At 29.1% G+C, this 23,147-nt stretch overlaps 2 protein-coding genes and 1 long non-coding RNA gene across 3 annotated transcripts; 2 read left to right on the forward strand and 1 right to left on the reverse strand.

The window, feature by feature from the left end:
• Positions 1-18: 18 nt before the first annotated feature.
• Positions 19-4,550, forward strand: Karybeta3 (karyopherin beta 3). The gene is made up of 12 exons (XM_047054426.2): positions 19-389; positions 457-537; positions 609-910; positions 969-1,417; positions 1,489-2,078; positions 2,138-2,359; positions 2,415-2,498; positions 2,568-2,762; positions 2,823-3,443; positions 3,531-3,872; positions 3,942-4,190; positions 4,271-4,550. The coding sequence occupies exons 1-12, from the start codon at positions 312-314 to the stop codon at positions 4,340-4,342; spliced, it is 3,285 nt and encodes a 1,094-aa protein (XP_046910382.1). The 5' UTR covers positions 19-311; the 3' UTR covers positions 4,343-4,550.
• Positions 4,551-4,751: 201 nt separating this feature from the next.
• LOC124491733 (uncharacterized) lies at positions 4,752-6,304 on the forward strand. Its single transcript, XR_012832493.1, has 5 exons — positions 4,752-5,001; positions 5,056-5,505; positions 5,575-5,736; positions 5,792-6,014; positions 6,077-6,304. It is a non-coding gene; the product is annotated as an uncharacterized LOC124491733 (long non-coding RNA).
• A 2,410-nt stretch (positions 6,305-8,714) lies between these two features.
• LOC124491805 (uncharacterized) lies at positions 8,715-15,197 on the reverse strand. The gene is made up of 4 exons (XM_047054502.2): positions 13,697-15,197; positions 11,496-11,724; positions 11,393-11,419; positions 8,715-9,996 (listed from the first exon to the last, which is right to left on the reverse strand). The coding sequence occupies exons 1-4, from the start codon at positions 14,472-14,474 to the stop codon at positions 9,375-9,377; spliced, it is 1,656 nt and encodes a 551-aa protein (XP_046910458.2). The 5' UTR covers positions 14,475-15,197; the 3' UTR covers positions 8,715-9,374.
• Between the last annotated feature and the right edge of the window lie 7,950 nt (positions 15,198-23,147).

Genomic DNA, 23,147 nt, shown 5'->3' on the forward strand with positions numbered 1-23,147 from the left:
TCTTAATTACAATCATAGACAATAGATGGTGACATGGTCGTTTCTTAAATTTCACGTGTTTCGCCACTATAAACGCTGAAGCAACTTCCACAAGTCAAGACATATGTGACTCGCAGTGTGTGTATGTGTTTAATAAAAAAAAAATGTTCGGATTTCATACATGCACGAGTTGAAAAGAAATCATCATCATCATCATTTCAGCAGCCATCGTAATCGACATCATTTAATATATCTTTTACAATAAATTAATTTAAAAAAAAAATTCAACTTTTTCATCTAAAGATATCCACAGAAAGAAAAACAAAAATAAAATGGATGAACTAAGTGAATTTAATCAATTATTGAACAATCTTCTCAGTACGGAAACTGAATTTCGGCAAAAAGCCGAAGTAAGTTGTTTATTTGGGTTTGTTTTTTTTTGAGATAAATTCGATTAATTTTTATCATCAATTTTAGAAAATTTACAATGCGATTCCATTGAATAATAAAATTCGTCTATTGTTCATGGCCATATCGGATGATACAAAATCTGAAGAGGTAAAAAAAATAATGTCATTTTAAACCATATATAATATATAATATTCATCGACAATAATTTCTTTCTATAGACCAGACATTTGGCAGCCATTTTAATGCGTCGAATTCTATTCAAATCAACAATGGAAGAATTATCGAAAGAAATGGATGAAAATTATTTTACACAATTGAAAAATTCCATCCTTGCACTCGTGCAAAAAGATACGATTCCTATGGTGTTGAGGAAAAAAATTTGTGACATCATTTCGGAATTGGTTACGAAATTTATCGATGATGATGGTAATAATCGTTGGCCAGAATTGTTGAATTTTATGTTTACTGCAGCCAATTCAACGAATCTTGAGCTAAAAGAATGTTCATTAATCATTTTAAAGTAAGTTTGTTTTTTTTCCTCATTCACTGTTTTTATCATCATTTTTTTTCCTTGACAGCACTTATCCGAATATTTTCGGTAAAGAACAGAATAAATATCTGGATTTCATTAAAAAAATGTTGCTAAAATGTTTGGTAGAAGAATCGAATGAACAGGTAAAATTGGCCGCATTAAAAGCAACCATTTCGTTCATATTGGACAATAGTGAAGATAAAACAATCATCAAAATTATGAGCGACACAATTCTACCAATGTTGCAGATAACGAATACAGTAATTGAAAATGATGATAATCAACCATTACTTTCATTGATTGAATTGGCCGAAAAATGTCCACAAATATTACGTCCGAATTTTAATCTTTTAATGCAAATTTGTATGAAAATTATAACCAACAAAGATTGTTCGGAAAGTTTACGACATTCAGCCATTGAATTAGTGGTTAGTTTTGCTGAAAACGCGGCTGGAACTTTCAGAAAACGTGGTTCATCATATCTAATTCCATTGGGTATGTTTTTTTCTGTTGATTTTGAAAATTTTTACGAATGAATTCAATATGTATTTTTCTTTGCAATCAAGTATCACAATTTCTCATGATGATGACCGATCTTGAATATGATGATGGATGGTCACAACGTGAAGATAATGATGAGGATGAAGAAGATTCAAATAGTGATCATATTATTGGAGAAACGGCATTGGATCGATTAGCCTGTGCACTTGGCGGTAAAATTGTTTTTCCATTGGCCATCAATATTATATCTCAAATGTTACAGAATGTTGATTGGAAACAACGTTATGCAGCATTGATGGCCATTTCGGCATTAGGTGAAGGATGTAATAAACAAATGTTACCAATGTTGGATCAAATTATCACTGCTATTCTACCATTTATTGGCGATGCACATCCACGTGTACGATATGCTGTCTGTATTGCTATGGGTCAAATGGCTTCGGATTTTGCGCCAGTTTTTCAACAACAATTTCATGATAAATTCATTCCCAATCTATTACTTTTATTGGATGATAATCAAAATCCAAAAGTACAATCAAATGCTGCAGCTGCATTTGTGAATTTTTTCGAAGAAGCTAAACAAAAAATTATTCTCCCATATTTGAATGCTATTGTTGATAAATTTGAACAGGTTCTAAAGCTTAAAATTGACGAGGTATGTACCAAATCCGAATTTTTATATTTTCTAATAAATAATAATTTCTTTAATCTTAGCTAATGAAAAATGGAAACAAAAAACTTGTTTTGGAACAAATTGTGATATCGATTGCATCGTTGGCTGATTTAACTCAAGAATTATTCATCAATTATTATGATAGATTTATGCCTTACCTTAAATTTATCATTGAAAATGCTAATCATAAAGATCTTCGTCTACTACGTGGTAAAGCTATCGAATGTGCCAGTTTGATCGGATTGGCAGTGGGAAGTGAAAAGGTATTTGTTTGATTCTTTTTTCTTATGATTCAATAATAATTCCATGTCTGTCTAGTTCTGCAATGATGCCTCTCAAATCATGAATCTATTACTCAGGACACAAACTGGTGAAGTTATTCTTGAAGATGATGATCCACAAGTAGGTTTCTGAATGAATTGTAAATTGATACATCATCAATGTTAATAAAATGATTCATTATCAATATAGTTATCTTATATGATTACATCTTGGGTGAGAATATGTAAGCTTTTGGGTCCAAAATTTGAACCCTATTTACCAATGGTAATGCCACAAGTGTTGAAAACGGCATCAATGAAGATTGAAATGGCATTTATTGAAGGTGATGTGGATTCATCTTGTGAAAATAATAGTGATTGGAAATTTTTCAATATCAACGATCAGGTACAGATGACAATGTACATTTAACAATTACTATTTTTACAATTCTTTAATTTTAATTAGCAAAATTTCGGCATCAAAGTATCATGTTTGGATGATAAAGCGACCGCTTGTGAAATGCTTGTCTGTTATGCACGTGAATTGAAACATGGTTTTGTTAATTATCTGGAAGAAACAGTCAAAATACTTGTACCATTACTCCGTTATTACCTTCATGATGGTGTACGAACAGCTGCTGCACAAAGTTTACCATACCTTTTGGATTGTGCGAAAATTCGTGGTGATAATTATGTTTATGAATTATGGAATTATATACTACCACATTTATTGTATGTGCTGGATCAGGAAAGTGAAAATGATGTTCTCATTGAATTACTTGTATCGTTGGCTGATTGTATAACAACATTAGGCATGAATGCTTTTAATGAACAACAAATGGAAGAAATGATTAAAAAATTGGATTTTCATTTTAATGAACATTTTGAACGTTCAAAAGAACGGCAAGAAAAACGACATGATGAAGATTATGATGATGGCGTAGAAGAAATTCTTAATGATGAAGATGATGATGATATTTATATATTAACAAAATTGGTGGATGTTTTGCATTCATTGTTTGTTTCGTATAATGAAAAATTTTTACCATATTTCAATCATTTATTCAAACATATTATCAATCTGGCTGTAAGTATTATTTATTACAGTAATTTTATTTTTTCCAAATTGATCTCTAAAATAATTTCATTTATTTCAATCTGAATCTGAATGAAGAAACCGGAAGCACCTGTAAGCCATCAACAATGGGCCATTTGTGTTATTGATGATCTAATTGAATTCACTGGTGTTAAATCGATTGATTATAAAGATTTTTATCTACCATTATTGATGAATAATCTAAAAAATCCACATAGTGAGCTAAGACAAGCGGCTGTCTATGGTATCGGTGTTTTAGCCAAACATGGTGGTAAAACTTTTGAACAATTTCTTGCCGATTGTATACCTACATTGGTTGCCATAATTCAAGATTCAAATAGTCGTAATGCAGAAAATATTTTTGCAACTGAGAATGCCATTTCGGCTGTAACAAAGATAATTGAATTTAATGGTGGAATGGTATGTTTATTTTTGTTAAATTGTTTGTTTGTGAATTCAATGGAAATTGATCACATCTTTTCCATATAGGCCGGTATCGATTCATTACTACCATGTTGGCTTAGCTGGCTTCCAATCTGGGAAGATGAAGAAGAAGTTATCTATGTTTATAGTTTTCTATATCAATTATTAGAAAGAAATCATCCACAAATTCTTGGTACTGATAATTGTAATGTACCTCGTATTGAATCGATCATATTGGAAGTGTTTGCACGTAATGTAATTGAACATACTAGTGAACTTGGACAAAAACTTATTTCATATATTAAATTTGTAAATGTAAGTTTGTAATAATAATGATGATGATGATGAAAAATCAAAAATCTATATTGATTGTTTTTCTTTTTCCACATATATAGCTTGACAAATCGATAACGAGTACATTTTCATCAGAACAGCAACAAGTTTTGGAACAAATTGCCAATTTATAAGAAAACAAAAACAAACAAATATGCTAGGATATATAGGAGCATATAGCAGAAAAAAAATTATTTTGGTTTTTAATTTGGTAACCACATTTAATTATTAATTAATAATTATCAACAAAAAAGAAATATTTTGAACGAAATGATTTATTTTTTTGTGTGTGTGTGTATGTGTGCTGATTCAAATAATAAAATAATTTGTATTTGAAAATAATTTTCATTTTTTCATTTAATTTACATATTTATTTATGAATATACGATATTATTGAAGTTTTTATAAAGAGATTATTTTATATTTTAAAAAAATCCTAATCGCCTAAGCATATATGTCCTTTATGGATGTCACATAATAATAGTAATATAACAGTAATATACTGTATTAACACGTGTAATTACACGTGGTTATGCTGGTTAATCGAAAAGGCATGGAAGAAGCTAGATATGATATTTTCCTACCTGTAATTAAAGATTTAAAATTGTTGCTATGTCTGAAGGAATCGCAATAAATTCAACTTCAATTCAAAATTTTGAAAATTTCAACCGATTCGGTTGAAAAAGTCGTTAAAACGAAATTTTTCAAGAACGATAGAGTCAAGATCTGTGGTTACAGCGATTCCGCCAAATTGAAAGGAAAAAACTTCAAGCCCAAAGGAACCACTGCATCGGTAATATTTTATTTTTTTCCATATATTCAACACATTAGTTTTTTTCATTTACAGAAATTTGCATTTTTCATCCGTTTGGAAGAAATTATCACTCAAATTTGAAGTGATTTCCAAACTCACAAAACGACCTTTGCGCTAAATCAAGATGAAATCTTGAAATTAAAACAATGAGCAAAGAACATTGTTAACATTTATGCTACAATCCCAAGCTGCAAATTAACGCCTAAATTCCACAAAATTTTACATTATTGGGAAAATGCATTGGAATTTGGTCCGATTTACAGACATTCATCATATAAATATGAAAGATTTCACCAATTGAACAAACGTTCAATTTCGACATCGAAGAATATGAAAAACCCATCATATTCAATGGTGAATTTCATTCAAAAAAAAAATTGCTCTTACACTCACGAAAGAAAATTTTTTTGAACAAAATTTCTATGAAGATTTAGAGTAAAATCGTTTGGCAAGAAAGACCAAATAATAGGCAAAGCCGCGCAAGTATGTTCCCTTAATCACTTAAAATAACTTAAAAATAAATTTAAAATTATTGAAATTTGATTTATTTAGAAATTTGAATTTTTTTGCCGGTTGATCGAAATTTTTCCAGAGTGGCTAACTGATCCGCCCAAGATTTTTTATTTTTATGATCTCCTGAGAAGGATGATCGGCTTGATGTTTTCAAAACCGACAGAATCCGGATTGAAAGAGCTGATCAAATCATTCCAACAGGTAAACTTTGACATTTTTGTTGATTGTTTACTGATATTATTTTTCTATAAAATAGGAAATCAGAAAATACGATTTAATCACTTCCAAAACGCATTTCCTCTCCCATTATCCCTCCCTTATAGAATTTTATGGGTGTTTAACTATTTTCTCTACAATGGCCTGGGAGAGAAAACATCGCATGTTAAAAGTGTTAATGCAACACAGCAAAAATTTCAAAAATGTTGCTAAAACTTTGATGATTTTACACAAAGCCAAACTGGCATGCGAATCGATATCCAGTAAGGATTATATGATTTCAAACAGGCGGTTGTAATTATGTAATTTTCTTTTTAAAAAACAGAACCTAATGAATGGCCATTGGATAAAAATATTGTCCGACAAATCAATGATGAAAAATCAAATTTCATCCTGGCCAAGTGTTTTATTAAAATTGGCAATAAAATAATGTCAATAGGTGGCGACATAGGTCATGGAATTTGAAATTTAAAAAAAGGATTATAAAATGAAAAATGAATTGTTGCTATTTTATAGAAACAAAACAAATTGAAAATAAAATTCCAATCTTTTTCATTCGTGAATAACAAATTATTTATTATTATTATCATTATCATCACCATAAATTGTTTTCTTTGCTCTCTCTCTCTCCCTCTCCTCTTTTTATAGTAATCAGTTTGTTTGATTATATAATCGATCAATCAAAATGAACATTCGATCATGATGATGATAATCATCATTTCGGAAATTAAAAAAAAAAATAAAATAATCATTACAAATGATCACGATTTCTTTTTTCACTTGTTCAAACACAATGTAATGATAATAACAAATGATCAGTATTTGAATTGACAAAGTAGAAGAAAAAGTAAATTAAAACTTGATTGAATCATTACCATTATTACATACAAATGATTACGATTCTATTATCTTTATCTTTGTCTTTGTCTTTGATTTAATCTGGTCGGTTTATATATTATAATATAATTTGTTATTACAAATTTTCCATGATGATGATCGGAGCCAGTTCCTTCTTTTTTTTCTTGTTTTTGTAAATTGACAAATTCATCTAAACGTTTGCTTTATTCGATCATAATAATACAGGATGGTTTTGTAAACCTTTTGTTGTTTCCCATTTTTATTTTTGCCATTAGTTCTTCTAGATCAAAACCACTTCACAATGATGATGATGATGTTGTTGTTGTTGCAAGTTGATGACCAACCATTTTTAATTAATCTAATTAAACATTCACAGTTAATAGGTAGATACTTTATTTTGATTAAAGAGAAAGAGATAATTTCATAATAATATAATAGTCATTCAAATGAAACGAAAACATTAAACAGAATGCCAAAAAAGAGAACTGAACTGAAAAAACTAAAACCAAAAAAAAAAAAAAAAAAATAGCCAAGCCATAGTGATAAATGGCTCATATAAGCCAACTCTATCAACCAACCACTGAATGATAACAAATAGAATATTCTATTCTGTGTGCAAAACATTCACAATTCCTAGATTCTATTATAAGCCATTCTAGTTGATTAAATTATTATTCTTATATTTGATTAGCCATTATATATTTAACGTTCTTCGTATAGTATGATATGGTGTGTGTGTGTATGTCTGTATGCAATGGAATGGAATGGAATCTAAAACCAGGCACGTATATCATTTACCCATCACGCGTATCATATTATTCTATAAACCAATTTTAATTGGTTAACAATTACAATTTGGATAAATCGACCGAATAAATGGCAAAAAAGAGAGAAGAAGATAATACAGTCATTTTATTCACATGAACACAGGTGAATGGCTTGATTGTTTGTTTGCCACAAAAATGCCAGAAAATGGTTCACAATTTAGTTGAATCGATTTTTTATTTTTTTTTCACTCGAAAAATATTAACTACCACCACCACCACACACACACACACACACAGACAAGCTGCTTAATTCATGAAATGAATAAATGATTACTCTTGAGATTTAATCATTATCGATTGGATAGAAATGGAAATGAAACAAAAACAAAAAAAAATTTTAAACCCTACTTACACCGAGATCACTCAAATAAAACGTCGCTTTATCTTTTATACATTCATAGACGCAAACATTTTTCGATTAATTTCCGATCGTTTTATTTTTATAAAAAAGAATCGGATGACATAAATGGTGCAGAATAATTATCAACCAAAAAATAAAAACCGATCATTCACATTTGAATGATGGATGAATGAAACGCCTCACATAGTGATTTTATTATCATTCCAACAACAACAACAACAACAACTAGTAAATGAAAACCAAAAGAAAGACATTCAAACATTTTTTTTTTGATCATTAAAAGTAATTTTTTTTTCTTTCTTTCAATTTTGGCTCTAATTTTCATTCATTTTATTCATATTCACGTGATGAACAACACAATGAGCGACTAACGAGGTCTTTTTTTTGATGATGATGATGATGATGATGGTGGTGGTTAATTTAAATAATCTATTACAAGTTACACTGTGACAATACTATTCATTTTTTTTTATAAACCGGTAAATTCAAATATCTATCTGTATGTCTCTTTGCTGTCATCATCATCGAAAAAGAAAACCAAGTAGCTGACCAAACCACAATTTGGTTATTATTGTAAAATAATAACCAGAAATATGAAAACTTGTTTAGTATGCAAACAATGTTTCACCATATCCATATCAGAATTCATTGAATAATCATAATAATCATCATCATTGACGATGATGATGATGATGATTATGATTATTGTTGCTTAGGTAATTTGTTTTAATGGCATTATGGCGTTGTCTTCACATATATATGTTTATTATTATGTTTGTATGACACATACATGTAATTGTTGTTAATGTTGAACAGAACAAAAGAAAAAAAATTCCAATTTCAATAAACTATATTGCCAATACTGGACATATGAATGAAAAAATTTTCTTTTGGTTGATAATGAGAATCGTGAACTGAGTATTGTATCATTTTATTATTTTTTTTTTTTGAATTCCATATGATTTATTATCGATTATTGAATGAATGAATTTATCAATTTATATAGCAATTAATGTTCGTTTTTTTTGGTAATTGAAATTTTTGTTTTTTTTTTAAATAGACCAGAAAAAAAATCCTACCATTTATCAACATATGTATTGTGTGTGTGTGTGTGTGTATAGTTTGATTACGACTTACACAGTTTATTGTTTAAATCATCATGTTTTGTGTATGTGGTGCCAAAATTCAGTATTCAAATTTGGTATACAGAATAAAATGTGTTTGTCTGTGCGTGTTTAGTATGCAAAAAATGTTTGCCCATATATCTTGTGTGTGTGTGTGTGTGTGTGTGTGTGTATATCCACTCGATTGGATATAAAGATCATCATCATCATCATATTATATATATACAATGTATATGTTTAGAAGAATAATTTAATTTATATATGGCACTCCATACAAACAATACATATGGAGAGAATATTCTGTACAAAATAATGAATTATGATATCATCATTTTGGAAATAAAATACAATCAAAATAAACTGTCTTTTGGATAATAAACTTGATGATGATAATCTTGGACTTGGATGATGAGAGACTAGATAAATGGATGGTTGGATAATAAATCTATATTATTAACACACTGTACTAGTTGGTATTGGAAATGATGATGATAATCTATCCGTTGTTGAATTTGTTGATGATGGTGATATGGTTGCTGTTGTTGTTGACGCTATCGATGCTGTTATCATCGAAGATGTTGAAGAACCTATACTATGGCCAACACTACCACCACCACCACCACCATCATGATGATGATGATTACCCCATGGTTGAAGATTTTGTAATGCATGTAATGAAGATGCATTCAATAATAATTGATGTTGTTGATGATGATGATGAAGATCACGTTGTGAAAAAGCTGCTGCTGCAGCAGCAGCAGCTGCGGCTGCTATTGATGATGTAATTGGTCCCACCGTTTGTTGTTGTTGATGTTGTTGAGATCCAACAACAACAGAATTGATTGGAGATGATGATGATGATTGTTGTTGTTGTTGATTTGATGCGGGTCCGTGATGCTGTTGATGTTGATGTTGATGATGATGATGATGTAATGCAAGATCAACGGCCATTTCATTTGTTAATGTTTGATTATTATTACCATATAATGATTTTGATACAACTTCGGCCTGTAAACTCATCATTAATCTATTTGCAGCTTGTCGTTCGGCTTCACGTTCTTCGGCTGTTTGTCGTCTAATAATAATAACAATGAAAAAAAATAAACGAAAATAAAATTACCATAGTTAAGAGTTTCATTTTTAAAACTAAATGATAATGACACTTGTCTCCATTTGATTCGATCAACAACAACAACAACCTCGCTATTATTTGTGGTCAGAAAACAACAACAACAACAACAAAAAGTCATTTTACCGATTCAGAAGAAAAAAATTGACTGATAATAGACTGACAAAATGAACAAATTATCTAAAGTCGGATCTAAATGGATGGTGCACCACACACACACCATACAATCAACCGGCCATAGACACAAATTAAACATTTGTTAGTTGACCAATGTAAAACCATGTAATCAAAGGCGAAACAAAAATATTTGTGCAAAACATTCATAAAATAAGCGACTATTGTGTTATTACTAAATGACCCAAATGATATTTTTTTTCTGGTTCGTCATTTGACCAACAAAAAAAAATAACAGCAACAACATGGAAAAAGGAACAACAATCGGCTGTTCAATGATCATCATTTAAAAAAAATCACTGAATCGATCAAGTGAAAAAGTTCTGTAAAAGAAGAAGAAAAAAGACAATCAATTACTTTAAACTGTGTAATCTTTAACTAAAAGTGAGATTATTATATGATGGCGGTAAGTAAAATTTACTTGAATTTGTTGTTGTTGTTATTATTTTCCCAAGTCTAAAATATGGTAATGATGCCATGATTGGACCCAGACAGTGGTTATATGTGGCGACATACAAACAAAAAAAAAAAAGAACCGCAATTCACAGACCCCGCATCACTTATCATTATGTGATGATGGTGGAACAGTAAATATGCCACACCAATCAGTCATTCATTTTAGCAAGTCAGTCAGTCAGTCAGTCAGTCGATCTGGTCAATGATTGTGTGTGTTTTTGCCAAACAACTACTAACTAAAACGAAGAAATTGATATTCAAGGAAAAAACTATTCAATGGAATAACCTTTAGGGCATTTTTAGATCAAAAAAAAATTATGATGATTATTGATGAAATTTACTGATTTAAATTTTTTTTCAGAAAAAAAACTTTAGTATTAAGGTTTGGTTCGAAAACGTTGATTATTCTTCTGTTCATCTTCTTTTCTAATAATAATAATAATCATCATCATCATATCTAAATGCTGGTTCATTTAATAAAATAAAAATGCGTATGATATACAGACAATTGTTATTGCAATTGCTTGATCAGATCAATTAAATTCATGTTATAACATTTCATTTTTGACACAATCGTTCATCATAATCATTGAAACAATCGCTTAAAGATCAATTAGTTAATGATAATTATGATCGTTATCTAAAATAGCCAAATAATTTACATATAAACAAGATAGGTGTTTGTGTTTGTACATGTGAATGAGAGACTTACCTCCATTTTGTTCGTCGATTCTGGAACCTAAATATTGGAATCGAAATAATTTTTTTTTGGTTAAAATAAAATGAATTCAACATTATATAAATCATCAACATACCATGTTTTAACTTGTGCATCGGTCATTTTTAAATTTTTTGCCAATGTTGCACGTTCAGCTGATGCTAGATATTTTTGTTTATGAAAACGTTTCTCTAATTCACATATTTGCATTCGTGTAAATGATGTTCGTGGTTTTTTACGTTTCGGTGGCGTACGATTCTGATATGGATGGCCAATACGACGTGCCGGTAATGTTGGATAACCGGCCGTTGTAAATGGAAACGATACTGAAAAGAAATTGAAAATTATAATCAAAATAAAATGAAATGAATAAAATAAATCATGCGCATCATAATTTGGTAAATTAAAATTCTAATATTAAAAAATTGTAAGCTATCATTAAAATAAATAGCCACAACAGTTGTTAATCATCACATTTCAATGTCTTAGATTTAACTTAGCAACAACAACAACAACAGGAAAATTCCAATAATGTAAATTATTTATATTCAAATTAGCTAAATGTTTCCACAAACACACACACAGACACACAACAAGAAACAAAACAAAAAAAAACGAAAATGATAGACTTGTTCTTCTATCTCTTTTTTTTGCCATTCTAAGAGTTTTAAAAATTGAGTGATTGCACACATTTAAATTACAATGATGATAAACAAAAAAAAATGATACAGTCGATTAATGATGATAATGATGACGACGATGACGACGACGACGATGATGATGACGATGTTATAATAATAATGATAATGATGATTGTGATCACAATCATCACAAACATTTAAAATCTATATAAATGAATGAATTTAACTTGCTAAACACATATCCATGAATTGAACATGAATTCCATTCAATTAAATCAAAAGAAAGAGAAAGAGAGAGAGAGAGAGAAATCTTTTCTTTTACTATTTGAATGTAATATAACTTATAATAAATATATATATAAATATTATCGAAAAACTAAACGAAATGATTATCTTAATTTGTATCGTTTAAGTTAAAATTCGTTATTTTTCGTGTTTTAATCATCATCATAATAGTAATAATAATATCATTCAATCGACATTCATCAACATCATCATCGTATGGGCAGCCAAAAAAAAATTGGCGTCAAAAAGTCGTTTTTTTTCTCATTCAGCGTTTGCATAATCATCATCCACCTTTTTTTTCCTCTGATAATGATAAATAATGATGAATAGTTGTGTATGTGTGTGTGTGTGTTTTTTAGACTCATCATAGGCCACGATTTTTGTTTTTTGTTTTCTTCTTTGAGATCTTTGAATATGATTATATTGACAGTGTATTTTGTAGACACGAATACGATATGAATCGTTGGCTATTAGAAATTATAAGTGATCATCATTCGACTGCCAACAAAAAAAAATGACACGATTAACAAGAACAACAAACATACATATGTCACCTTTTTTTCAATAAAAGTTGAGGGGGTATAAAGTAGAAAATGATAATCGGTCGTCGTCATCATCATTTATAGACATTTTAGTTGTTGTCGCCAATTGGTATTTTTTTTTCTTCATTTTCAAATTTCCGATATATAATCTATAATCATTTTCATTTAACATTTAAAAAAAATGAAAACGCCCAAAATTTATCTTTATGGTGTTTTTTTTAAAAGAAAAAAAGACAAATGCGCTTATTCAATCGATTTTCACCATCATCATCATCATCATCATCAAGGGTAAAAAGTTTTAATTTATTTTCATTCAAACAATTTTTTTTTGTTGTTTTCATTCACCTTCCATAATTGTTCCTGGTCAGATTGTTAGTTAGTTAGTTAGGATTTAATGATTGTTTTTGTATGAAAATTTTTTTTCTTTTCATTCATTTGAATATATATGAATCATAAATATATTCTATATATTATAGTACTCCATATTCAAATTCATCTATCACGCCAATGATTCATGTCCTGATTATAATGATGGCCACCATCGCCATCATTTGAATAATGATCAAATGCAAATCAATTGTCAAAAACAGAAACAAAAAACATTACACCTGCTCATAATGATGAAATAAGACGATTGGAAAGAAAAAAACTTTCCAATAACCTCCAACACCCTATATTTTATATTTTGATGATGAATTCAATTAGCACAATAAATAAGAAAATTTTTCAAAAAAAAAAAAAAAAAATTGCAAATGAATTTCAAATGAAGTGAACAACAAAATATCATGCTTGTATTTTTTTTTCTTTTTTCAAAAAAAGAAAAATCTTACTTGATAAACCATCTTTGATTGCGAATGGTGTTGAAGTATGATGATGATGATGATGATGTGGATGTGGATGAGTGGTCAACCATGGATAAGTAACCGTATATGGTGGTGGTGGTTGTGGTGCTATTGCTGCTGTTGTTATCGAGTTTGAATTTGTTGAAGTTGTTGTTATCGTCGTTGTTAGTGATTGTGGTGATGAATTATGATGATGCTGTAATAATTCCGGTCTTTGTGCTGGCACTCTTATCACAGAATGTTGTTGTTGTTGTTGTTGATGTGGATTATCTTTTGTTTCATCATCATTATCATCATTAGTTATAATCGTTAATCCATTGGTCGTTGTTGTTGTTGGACTATCCAGATTACGGTCCAATGATGATGTTGATAATGATGGTGATGGTGATAATGATGGTTCAGATGAACATCGATTATTATTATGATGATAATTCGATATATCGATATTTCGATGATATGGTGATAAATTATTAGGACTTGTCGTTGAAAAGAATCGATTCTGTTGTTGTTGTTGTTGTTGATGGTGATGATTATGATGATAATTTTTAGTATCAATAGGTGAATCAATCGATGATCGTTCAGATTTAGGTGAATTTAGATGATGATGATGATGGTTATTGAATTCCGACGAATCTTTACCATTTTGCAATTTTTTACCATTATTATTATTCAATGATGTTGACGATGATGATGAACAATGATGATCCAACAAACGACTAATGCTAAATGTTAATTTTTCATTTTTCACATTAGTAGTTGTTGTCATTGTTGTTGATTGATTGTTTCAGTGGTTTTTTATCGTTGCCACCATCATCATTATTACATTCATTGACATTATTCAATGATGGAGAATCATCACAACCATCATCATCAATATCAATATTACTACAATCATCAGAATCATCATTAATAATATTGGCACTAGATCTGGATGAATGGGACATTTTTTCAAAACACATTTGAATCAATTATAAAAAACAAGAAATCAGCAAAAAAAAAAACACACAAAGGTAAAAGTGAATACACAAATTGGACAATGTTTAAACGAAAATTGAATTGAATGATTTTTTTTCACTTGTTAATCTATTCGCATCATTATTATTATTTTGTGTAAATTTGTTCAAATCATTTCTGTCGTTTGTTTGTTCTCTTTGGTTATATCGTCAATTTAACGATTGATTTTTTTTTCATTCATTCATTCTTTTGAACCACTTAACTTTATCGACATCAAAAACACACGAACAAACAAAACAAGAGAAATAAAATGCGCTGAAAAAAACATACAAACACAAGCAAGTATACATATATGTACACCAAAAAAAAAAGAGAAAGATGTGAAGAGAGAGGTGCGGCCACACAGAATATTTGGATCAGATTAACTTTACAAAGGAAAAGAAAAAGACTTGCAAAAAAAAAATAAAAACAATTGGCTACACACAAACACAGACACCAAAATAGTGAACATGAACAAATTGGCTGAGTGTGTGTGTGTGTGTGTTTGTGTGTATTAACGACAACAACAAACATAAAATGATAATATAAGTGATGATTGCTGTTGATTTTCAATTTGTTTTTCATTCATTTTTTGATGTGTAATATTCTCTCTGTGTGTGTGTGTGTGTGTATTTACCAAGGACAGCCCATTTAAGGCGTGTTAAGTAGCTTGATTGATTGAAAATAAGTATAGTTAGCTAGACCAAATACACCAAATATATTACATGAATGCCGTACATACAATTCGTGGAAACAAGTACAACTTTTTTTTTCTCTTTCTCTTTTTTTTTTTCTATTCTCAGTTTTTAACATTCATAAAAGTCTGTGTTTTTTTTTTCTTCTGTCGAAAACAATCCAATCGTCACATGCACTCTGAATATACAACATACACACACACACACATCTACATATCTTTTGCTTTGTTTGTGTGATTCTACAGAATCTTTTTTTTTTTTTGTTGTTGGAAATATTAGACAATTTCCAGCATTCATTGGAACCAATTATTCATGATGATAGTACAGAATAATTGTTAGAATAATGATGATTGTCAATAAAGGTAATGTTCATATCGATAACCATAATAATAATAATAATCATATATATGAGGATAAAACCAAAATGAACATTATTTTAAATGGGCAACCAATTAAAAAAAAAAATAGTAACGTTTGTGCAGCACACACACACACACACATGATGATGATGAGAAATGAAATAAACATCAAAATGATGATGATGATAATTCCAACTACGACCATCATCATCATCATCATTCGATTTGTGCTAATTTTTCTGTATGTGTGTGTGTTTGGAAACTATCAGAAAAAAAAACGACAACGATGAAACATTTTTTGTTTTTTGGTGGAGTAAATTAAATGTAATTATAGTTGAGTACTACAACAAACACAGGTACAAACATAGAAAGATAGAGAGACAGAACATCATTTTGAAATATAAACATCATCATCATCATCATTGAGAACCTGGCGTCATGCGTATACGTGTGCATTTTTCAAATAATTGTATTAAATGTAACAACACCAACATGACGACTAAATATCCGATTCCATTATATATGACTCTAGAATAATAAAAAAAAAGATACTCATGTTTAATTGTTATATAACATAAATGGATAGATACAGATGAACATTGATAGACTAAAAGAAAGAAGCAGAATATAAATTAGAAACATTTTGAAAAGAAAAAAGGCAATAGAATAAATTGAAAATTAACCATTATAACCTGTGTGAAGAAGATGAAGAGAATTTTTCGACTTGACTTTCTTTGCTTGTTCAATATAATCGAACGATCTGTTCAATGTTTTTATTTTTTTTTTATTTTTTTCGGATGTTTTCGTGTTCATTTGTTCGATTAATCGATCAAGTTTAATTAAAGTAACAAGCAAAAAAAAAAAAAAACAAAAAACAAAAACCTATACCAAAATGAAGCCAATTCACACAATGAGAGAATCACAAAGATGGATTGCCCATCGGGTTTAATTTTCGAAATAAACAGAGAAAAAGAGAGAGAGAAAAAAAAGAACAGAAAATTCATTCTACGATCATAGAATAATTGTTTTTAATTAACTGAATGGTATTTTTGTTTCAGCTGAAAATTGAATAAAACCATTAATATTTCTATACCCAATGTTGGATGCAATGTCTGGAACCATCACTAGAAATGTGATTATATTATTCATCTAATCATTCAGTGGAAAAAAAGCTTCAAAATTCGAATTGAAATTTTTTTTTTTTTTTAAACATTGATTATATCAGGTCTAGCCAATTATTTTCAAAACAGAAAATCTTTCAGGTGTTTTTTTTTTTTTGCTAGCTTTAAATATATTATATAATTCATTACAGCATTGATGATTATATATTGTTTTTGTTCATTTCGATAATGTTGATGATAATTGGCAAAATGAATGATTTTGATTGAACCTTGAAGAAAAGGGGGCTAATTTTTTTTCAACCTTTCATCTACCTTTATTTTTAAAAAAAAGGATGGCATCATTTAACCAGTCAATGGTTGTTTTTTTTCGAGCACAAATTAACGATCGATTGATGGAAAGAAAAACATTGCATTTTTCAAAAAGGATTAAAAAAACAACGACGAAATTTCACATCTTTCCTTCGATAATATTTCGACTTTTGTGAATTTTAATTCTTTTCTCTCTCTCTCTCTCCTTTAATCCTATTTATATATCAATTGGCTATTAACAAGAGAGAAAGAAAAAACCCCAATAATGATGATGATTTAACGATATTAACAATCAATCAATCAATTGACTATTAAACGCGTATTGAAATTATCAAATTTTCTCTCTCTCTCTCTCCTTCTCTCTCTCTCATCAACAATTTCACAATTTATTCATTAAAGTTTTGAATTTTATAATGGAATTGTTTTTTCTCTCTTTCTCTCTGTCTTTTCTCCATTATCATAATCATCATTGTGATGCAATTTAATTTGGGATAAGATGTGAATCACACACACACACACACACACATTTAACATCGATGTTTTCATCATCAGTGGAAGGAAATAAAAGGAAACAAAAATTTAATAACGACCATTTGAATAAAGATTCACTGGATTCATTTGATAGTCAACATCAATTGTGTAATAATAATAATAATTATTATTATTTCTGGAAAATTGCAAACTTGACGAAAAAAAAAAATACAAGCCATGTTATAACATCAACAACAATAAAAATAATGACAACAGAATCTTTTTCCAGTACCAGATCCATGATATGATGGAACACGCGAACTGGGAAAACTAGGATTACAAAACGAAACGAAAAACCGGGGGCTGATGGTATACACACGTATTTACATTATGAATTTTTCTTTCATTGTTATTGTTGTTGTTGTTGGATCTTTGAAATCCCAAATGCACATTGCATACACACACACACACACACACACACGCTACAAAACAACTAAACTAAAATCAAAAATGTTAGTCTGTCTGTCAGTAATAATAATTGTTAAACACACACACACACACACACACAATATCTACCTATTCTAATTCAGAATTAAATAGGAAATACCTTTGAGATTTCATCATTTTCTCATTCACAGTGTATGTGTGTGTGTGTGTGTGTGCAAAACGACAAAAACATTGGAACTTGTTGTTGTTGGAAAGATAAAATCGACATAGTTAACAACATGCAAGTAAAATGAACGGGACCCAGGAAAAAAAAAGACTTGTGGGACCTAGAGAGAAAGATTGTTGTTTGGCATCATCATCATCATTCACATTAATGTAAACGTGTGCCACACAAACACATCAACAACAACAACAAAAAATTCATTACATTTTCCCATTGTAATTGTGATGAATTTTGCTTGCTTGCTTGCTTGTTTTGTTGCAACACTACGAATTGGTCAATTCAAAATGAAAGATCTATCTATCTATTCTATATATTATATATAAAATGAATGGGAAATTTTTTTTTCTCTGTGTATGTGTGTGTTGTATGTTTATATTTTAATTAACAATAAACATCAAAAATACAAAACCGTAAACGTGTCTGTAAATTAAATTATAAATAAATTAACTTTTCGAAAATTGATTATTGTTATTATTTTCAAGAAAATTTCCCATTTCAAAACCCAAACATCCAAATAATATAGATAATAATAACCGTAATACATCAAACGCCATTTTCATTTATGAATTTTACATTTTCATTTTCGATAAATATATTGACGGTTGGCATCTGAACAAAGTGTTCCAACGAACAAAAAAACATTGAGAATTTAATTGAAATTATGGCAGCACACACACACACACACACACACACACACACACACACACACACGTTAGACCAAAATAGATAAAAATGGAACAAATCGATAAAATGCACAAAATGATTTTTTTTGTACAAATCATTTTAGAATAAATGTTTTTTTTTTCGCTATTATCATCGATGATTATCATTATGATGATGATGATGATAATTCGTGATCAACCATGATGATGATTATGATTGAAAAAAAAACGAAACAAACAAAGATTTGAAATGAAATTTTAGCTATTAAATGGTGATTAAGTAGTGGTAACAAGTAACCTTGATCATGATCATGATCAATAAATGAATGAATGAATGAATGTATGGCTGTTGTTGTTGGTGATCATTTGCATATGGACATGAACAAGTATTTTAAATATCATCATCTTCATTTAAATTAACCTAGGATCCATCATATATATATATATCGAAATCATATACCATTAACCATGTTTGCGATTTGATGATGAATTTAAAAGAAAGAAAGAAAAAAAAATATTCATTTGAAAATCACGAACTTTTAATGTATATCATCTTGGATAGATATTATTTGTTTATTTATTTTTTGTTTGAAAAAAAAGTCACGAGTATCAAATTTTGTCTCTCTCTCTGTGTGTGTGTGTGTGTAAGTAGTTTTTTCATTCTATTCACTCATTCATTAAATGATCCATTTTTCTTGTTGACCACAATGAACAAAATAATGACGACGACGACGACGACGATAATAATGATGACAATGGCAACAACAACAACAACAACAACTGGCTAGAAAATCGATCCAATCAAATTGATGAAATGAAATTTGATTGACATGGCAATGCCAATTGTATAACTTACAAATGATAATAATAATAAACAAAACAGGACATGAACAAAGTTAACTTTGTAATTAAGCTAAATTGAATGGTAAAAGCCGACGAAATAAGACAACAACCACTGACAACTTTCAAAGACAACGACTGGTACACAGATTAGCTTGCGGCTATCTTTATATTTTAAATAATAATCAATGTATTTGGTTGTTGTTGATGATCATCATATCATCGTGATCATCAGACACATTTTACTAATTGAAACCATAACTTTTTTTTAGTGTTTGTGTCCTAATTAGTTGGGATTTTTCCCAGAAAATATAAATATTACGGAAAATTTCGTCGAAAAAAAAATTTCGTATCGATTGATTTGGAACATATTTTGATATATATGAAACAAAAACAAAAAAACAATAAAACTCTATATCATCATCATAAAATAATCGATTTTGGCTGGCCAGGTGCCTATATTGTAAAATTTTTTAAAAAAAAGTAAGATATTTCTTCATTCAAACATACACATCTTACAATTATTTATGATTATCATCATTAAATATCAGCAGCAACCATGATTATTTGAAAATTTTTTTTTGTTCAATGACTACAATAACAGAAAAAAAATGTTTGACCACGATCAATGGGCTGTTCAATGCACGATTTTTTTTTTGTTCTCTGTGTTCATCATTCATTCTGTTTATAATAATCGTAGAAAAATTGAAAACTCTGTTCAACATTATTAGGCTGATTTTATCCAATACAAAAAAAAATCAGTTTCAGAACATATGATGATGATGATCATCATCATCATCAGAAAAAGAAATAAATGATTCAGATAGATAGCCAATCAACGTTGACCAGTGGCCAAAACATTTATATTTAACTTTAACTTATGTTTGCACAATTGCCCCTTGTGTGTTTGTGGTATATTTTTTTGGGGTGCTTTATAGTTTAAAATTTATTATTATTATTACAGACAACACCTCTTTTATTGTTATTTTGATGATGATTGGTAGTCATCATTTTATTCTCTCCCTGCTTCTGCTGCTGCTGCTGCTATTGTCTCAGAGCAAAACATTATTAAAAGCATCAAACACATAATGTAGTCAATAAATGTAATGGTGTAATTTTTATTGTTGTTGTTGTATGATCGCTGCCAATTTTTTCATCAAACAAAACAAAAAAAAATAATCGATGTTAAGTGTGGCAGTGTGGTGTTTGTGTGTTTTCAATCAATTTTTAATATGATAATGATCATCAACATTATCATCATAAATGATTTCTAACTAAACAAACCAAAAAATAAAAATTCACAATTCAATTCAATTTAAACGATATTTTTTTAGGCTAAAAAAAAATAGAAAGAATCATTCGTCATACTATATACACATGAAACAACATTGGACAACTAAAGTTGACTAAGTGATTTTCATCATCATCATCATCATCATTTTTTTTCTCTTTCTTTTAAACAGTGTAGAATGTGTATAACCAATATGATCGACTATAATCAAGTAAATTGAAAATTATTTATCACGTGCCACACGTTTGTTTGTGTGTGAGGGTATATTCTGGATTCTTGACATGTAATATATGTGGTATAATAATAATAATAATAGCAAAAAGCAAAAAAAAACACCACTTCTCTTTATCTAAAAAATAATTTTGGGGAGGAGGGGGGTTGTTGGCGAAGGGAGAGTAGAAAAATAAAGTTTTTTTTTTATTTATTTATAAATATTTACCTCGTCCTCCTCTTTTTCATAGCATTTATGATTTTTGTTGTTGTTGTTGTTCTAAAATTATTTTCATCATTTATATTTTAGATTCGATAATAATAATAATAATAATAATAATTTTTTTTCAAGATAATCACTTACCACACATGATAATAATGGGCCCATTTTATAAAACGAAAAATAATGATGAAGAAATGGAATATGTCTAAATGGAATTGTGATGTGTAGTAATAGTATAATACACACATAACATACACATTGAACATCATCATCACAAGTATATATTTTGTTTGGCTATATAATGATAATAATAATGATAATTGAATATGTCTTCAATGAGAAAAACAGAAAAAAATATACAGACAACAGACACTTATTTACAAAGTGTGTGTGTGTGTTTGTGTGTTTGTGTGATTGAATATGTCAGATGCCTGTCGTTTGTTTTTCGTTTTCAACAAACAATGTTTATTTGTCGGTCTATTGTCGGTTGGTTGATGATAATCATCATCTTGTTATGGCTGCTGCTGCTGCTGTTGTTGTTGCTGTTGATGACAGATCCCTTAATAGACACAAACAAACAATAAAGATGATCAAGAATGAAAGAAATGAAAAATTCAAATGTCAATTATGGCAAAAATCTCTATTTTTTTCAAATTACATACTTAAGCGGCCATTATTGAATGGATGATGATGATGATGATGATGATGATGATGTAGTATGAATGTTATGTAATGTTATTCAATGTATTAAAATGGACTTGTAACTATCGATTTGAAACGATTCACGTTTGATTGATTGATTGATTGATAATGATTTGAATGTATATATCTGGGATAGTTTAATGTGGATTTTTGAGAAAAAAAAATCAATTTTTTTTCTCCCATCTTTGTTTTGATTACATTTTGATCTTGTTTTTTTTTTGCCGAAAATTTCTTTGTATTTTGTTGGGGTAATTTAATGTTGCTGTTGTTGATCACATCAGTTTAAAAATTTTAAATTACTTAATACTGCTGATGATGATGATGATGATGATGAATCCACGAAAAACACTGACATTGATGAGTCTTTTCGAATGATCAAAGATTCGAATCTTGAATTTTGGTGCAAAATAGCCGCCCATTCATGGTCAGATTGACATAAACACGGTCTATTGATCGATGATTGGATTCTAATCAAACAAACAAATTTTGTTCTTCTCTCAATCAATACATGAATTCAATTTGAACGAGAAAAAAGAATTCAATCAATAATTGAAAATTGGCAATTATTCAACCGTATAAATTGTTTGTTTTTTTCAATATTTGTTTCGTTTGTCGCAAGTTTGCACCCAAAATTTTCGTTTATTTATTTTTTCATTGAAATTAAAATTTTCAAATCAATCGAATTCTTTTTTTTTTGCTACTTTATAACCATGACGATGATGATTGGTACAATCAATCGACCGATCGATGCAATTCAAATAAACACCCGATTGACATTATCATCATCATCATCATCATCGATTGATCGGTTGAATTGTTGTTGATTGATTTGATTTGATTGCCAATTTTTTTCTTCTTTGATTTTTATTTATTTATTTGATCGTATTGCAAAA

This window comes from Dermatophagoides farinae, chromosome 1, assembly GCF_024713945.1.
Source record: "Dermatophagoides farinae isolate YC_2012a chromosome 1, ASM2471394v1, whole genome shotgun sequence".
NCBI classification, from domain to species: Eukaryota; Metazoa; Arthropoda; class Arachnida; order Sarcoptiformes; family Pyroglyphidae; genus Dermatophagoides; species Dermatophagoides farinae.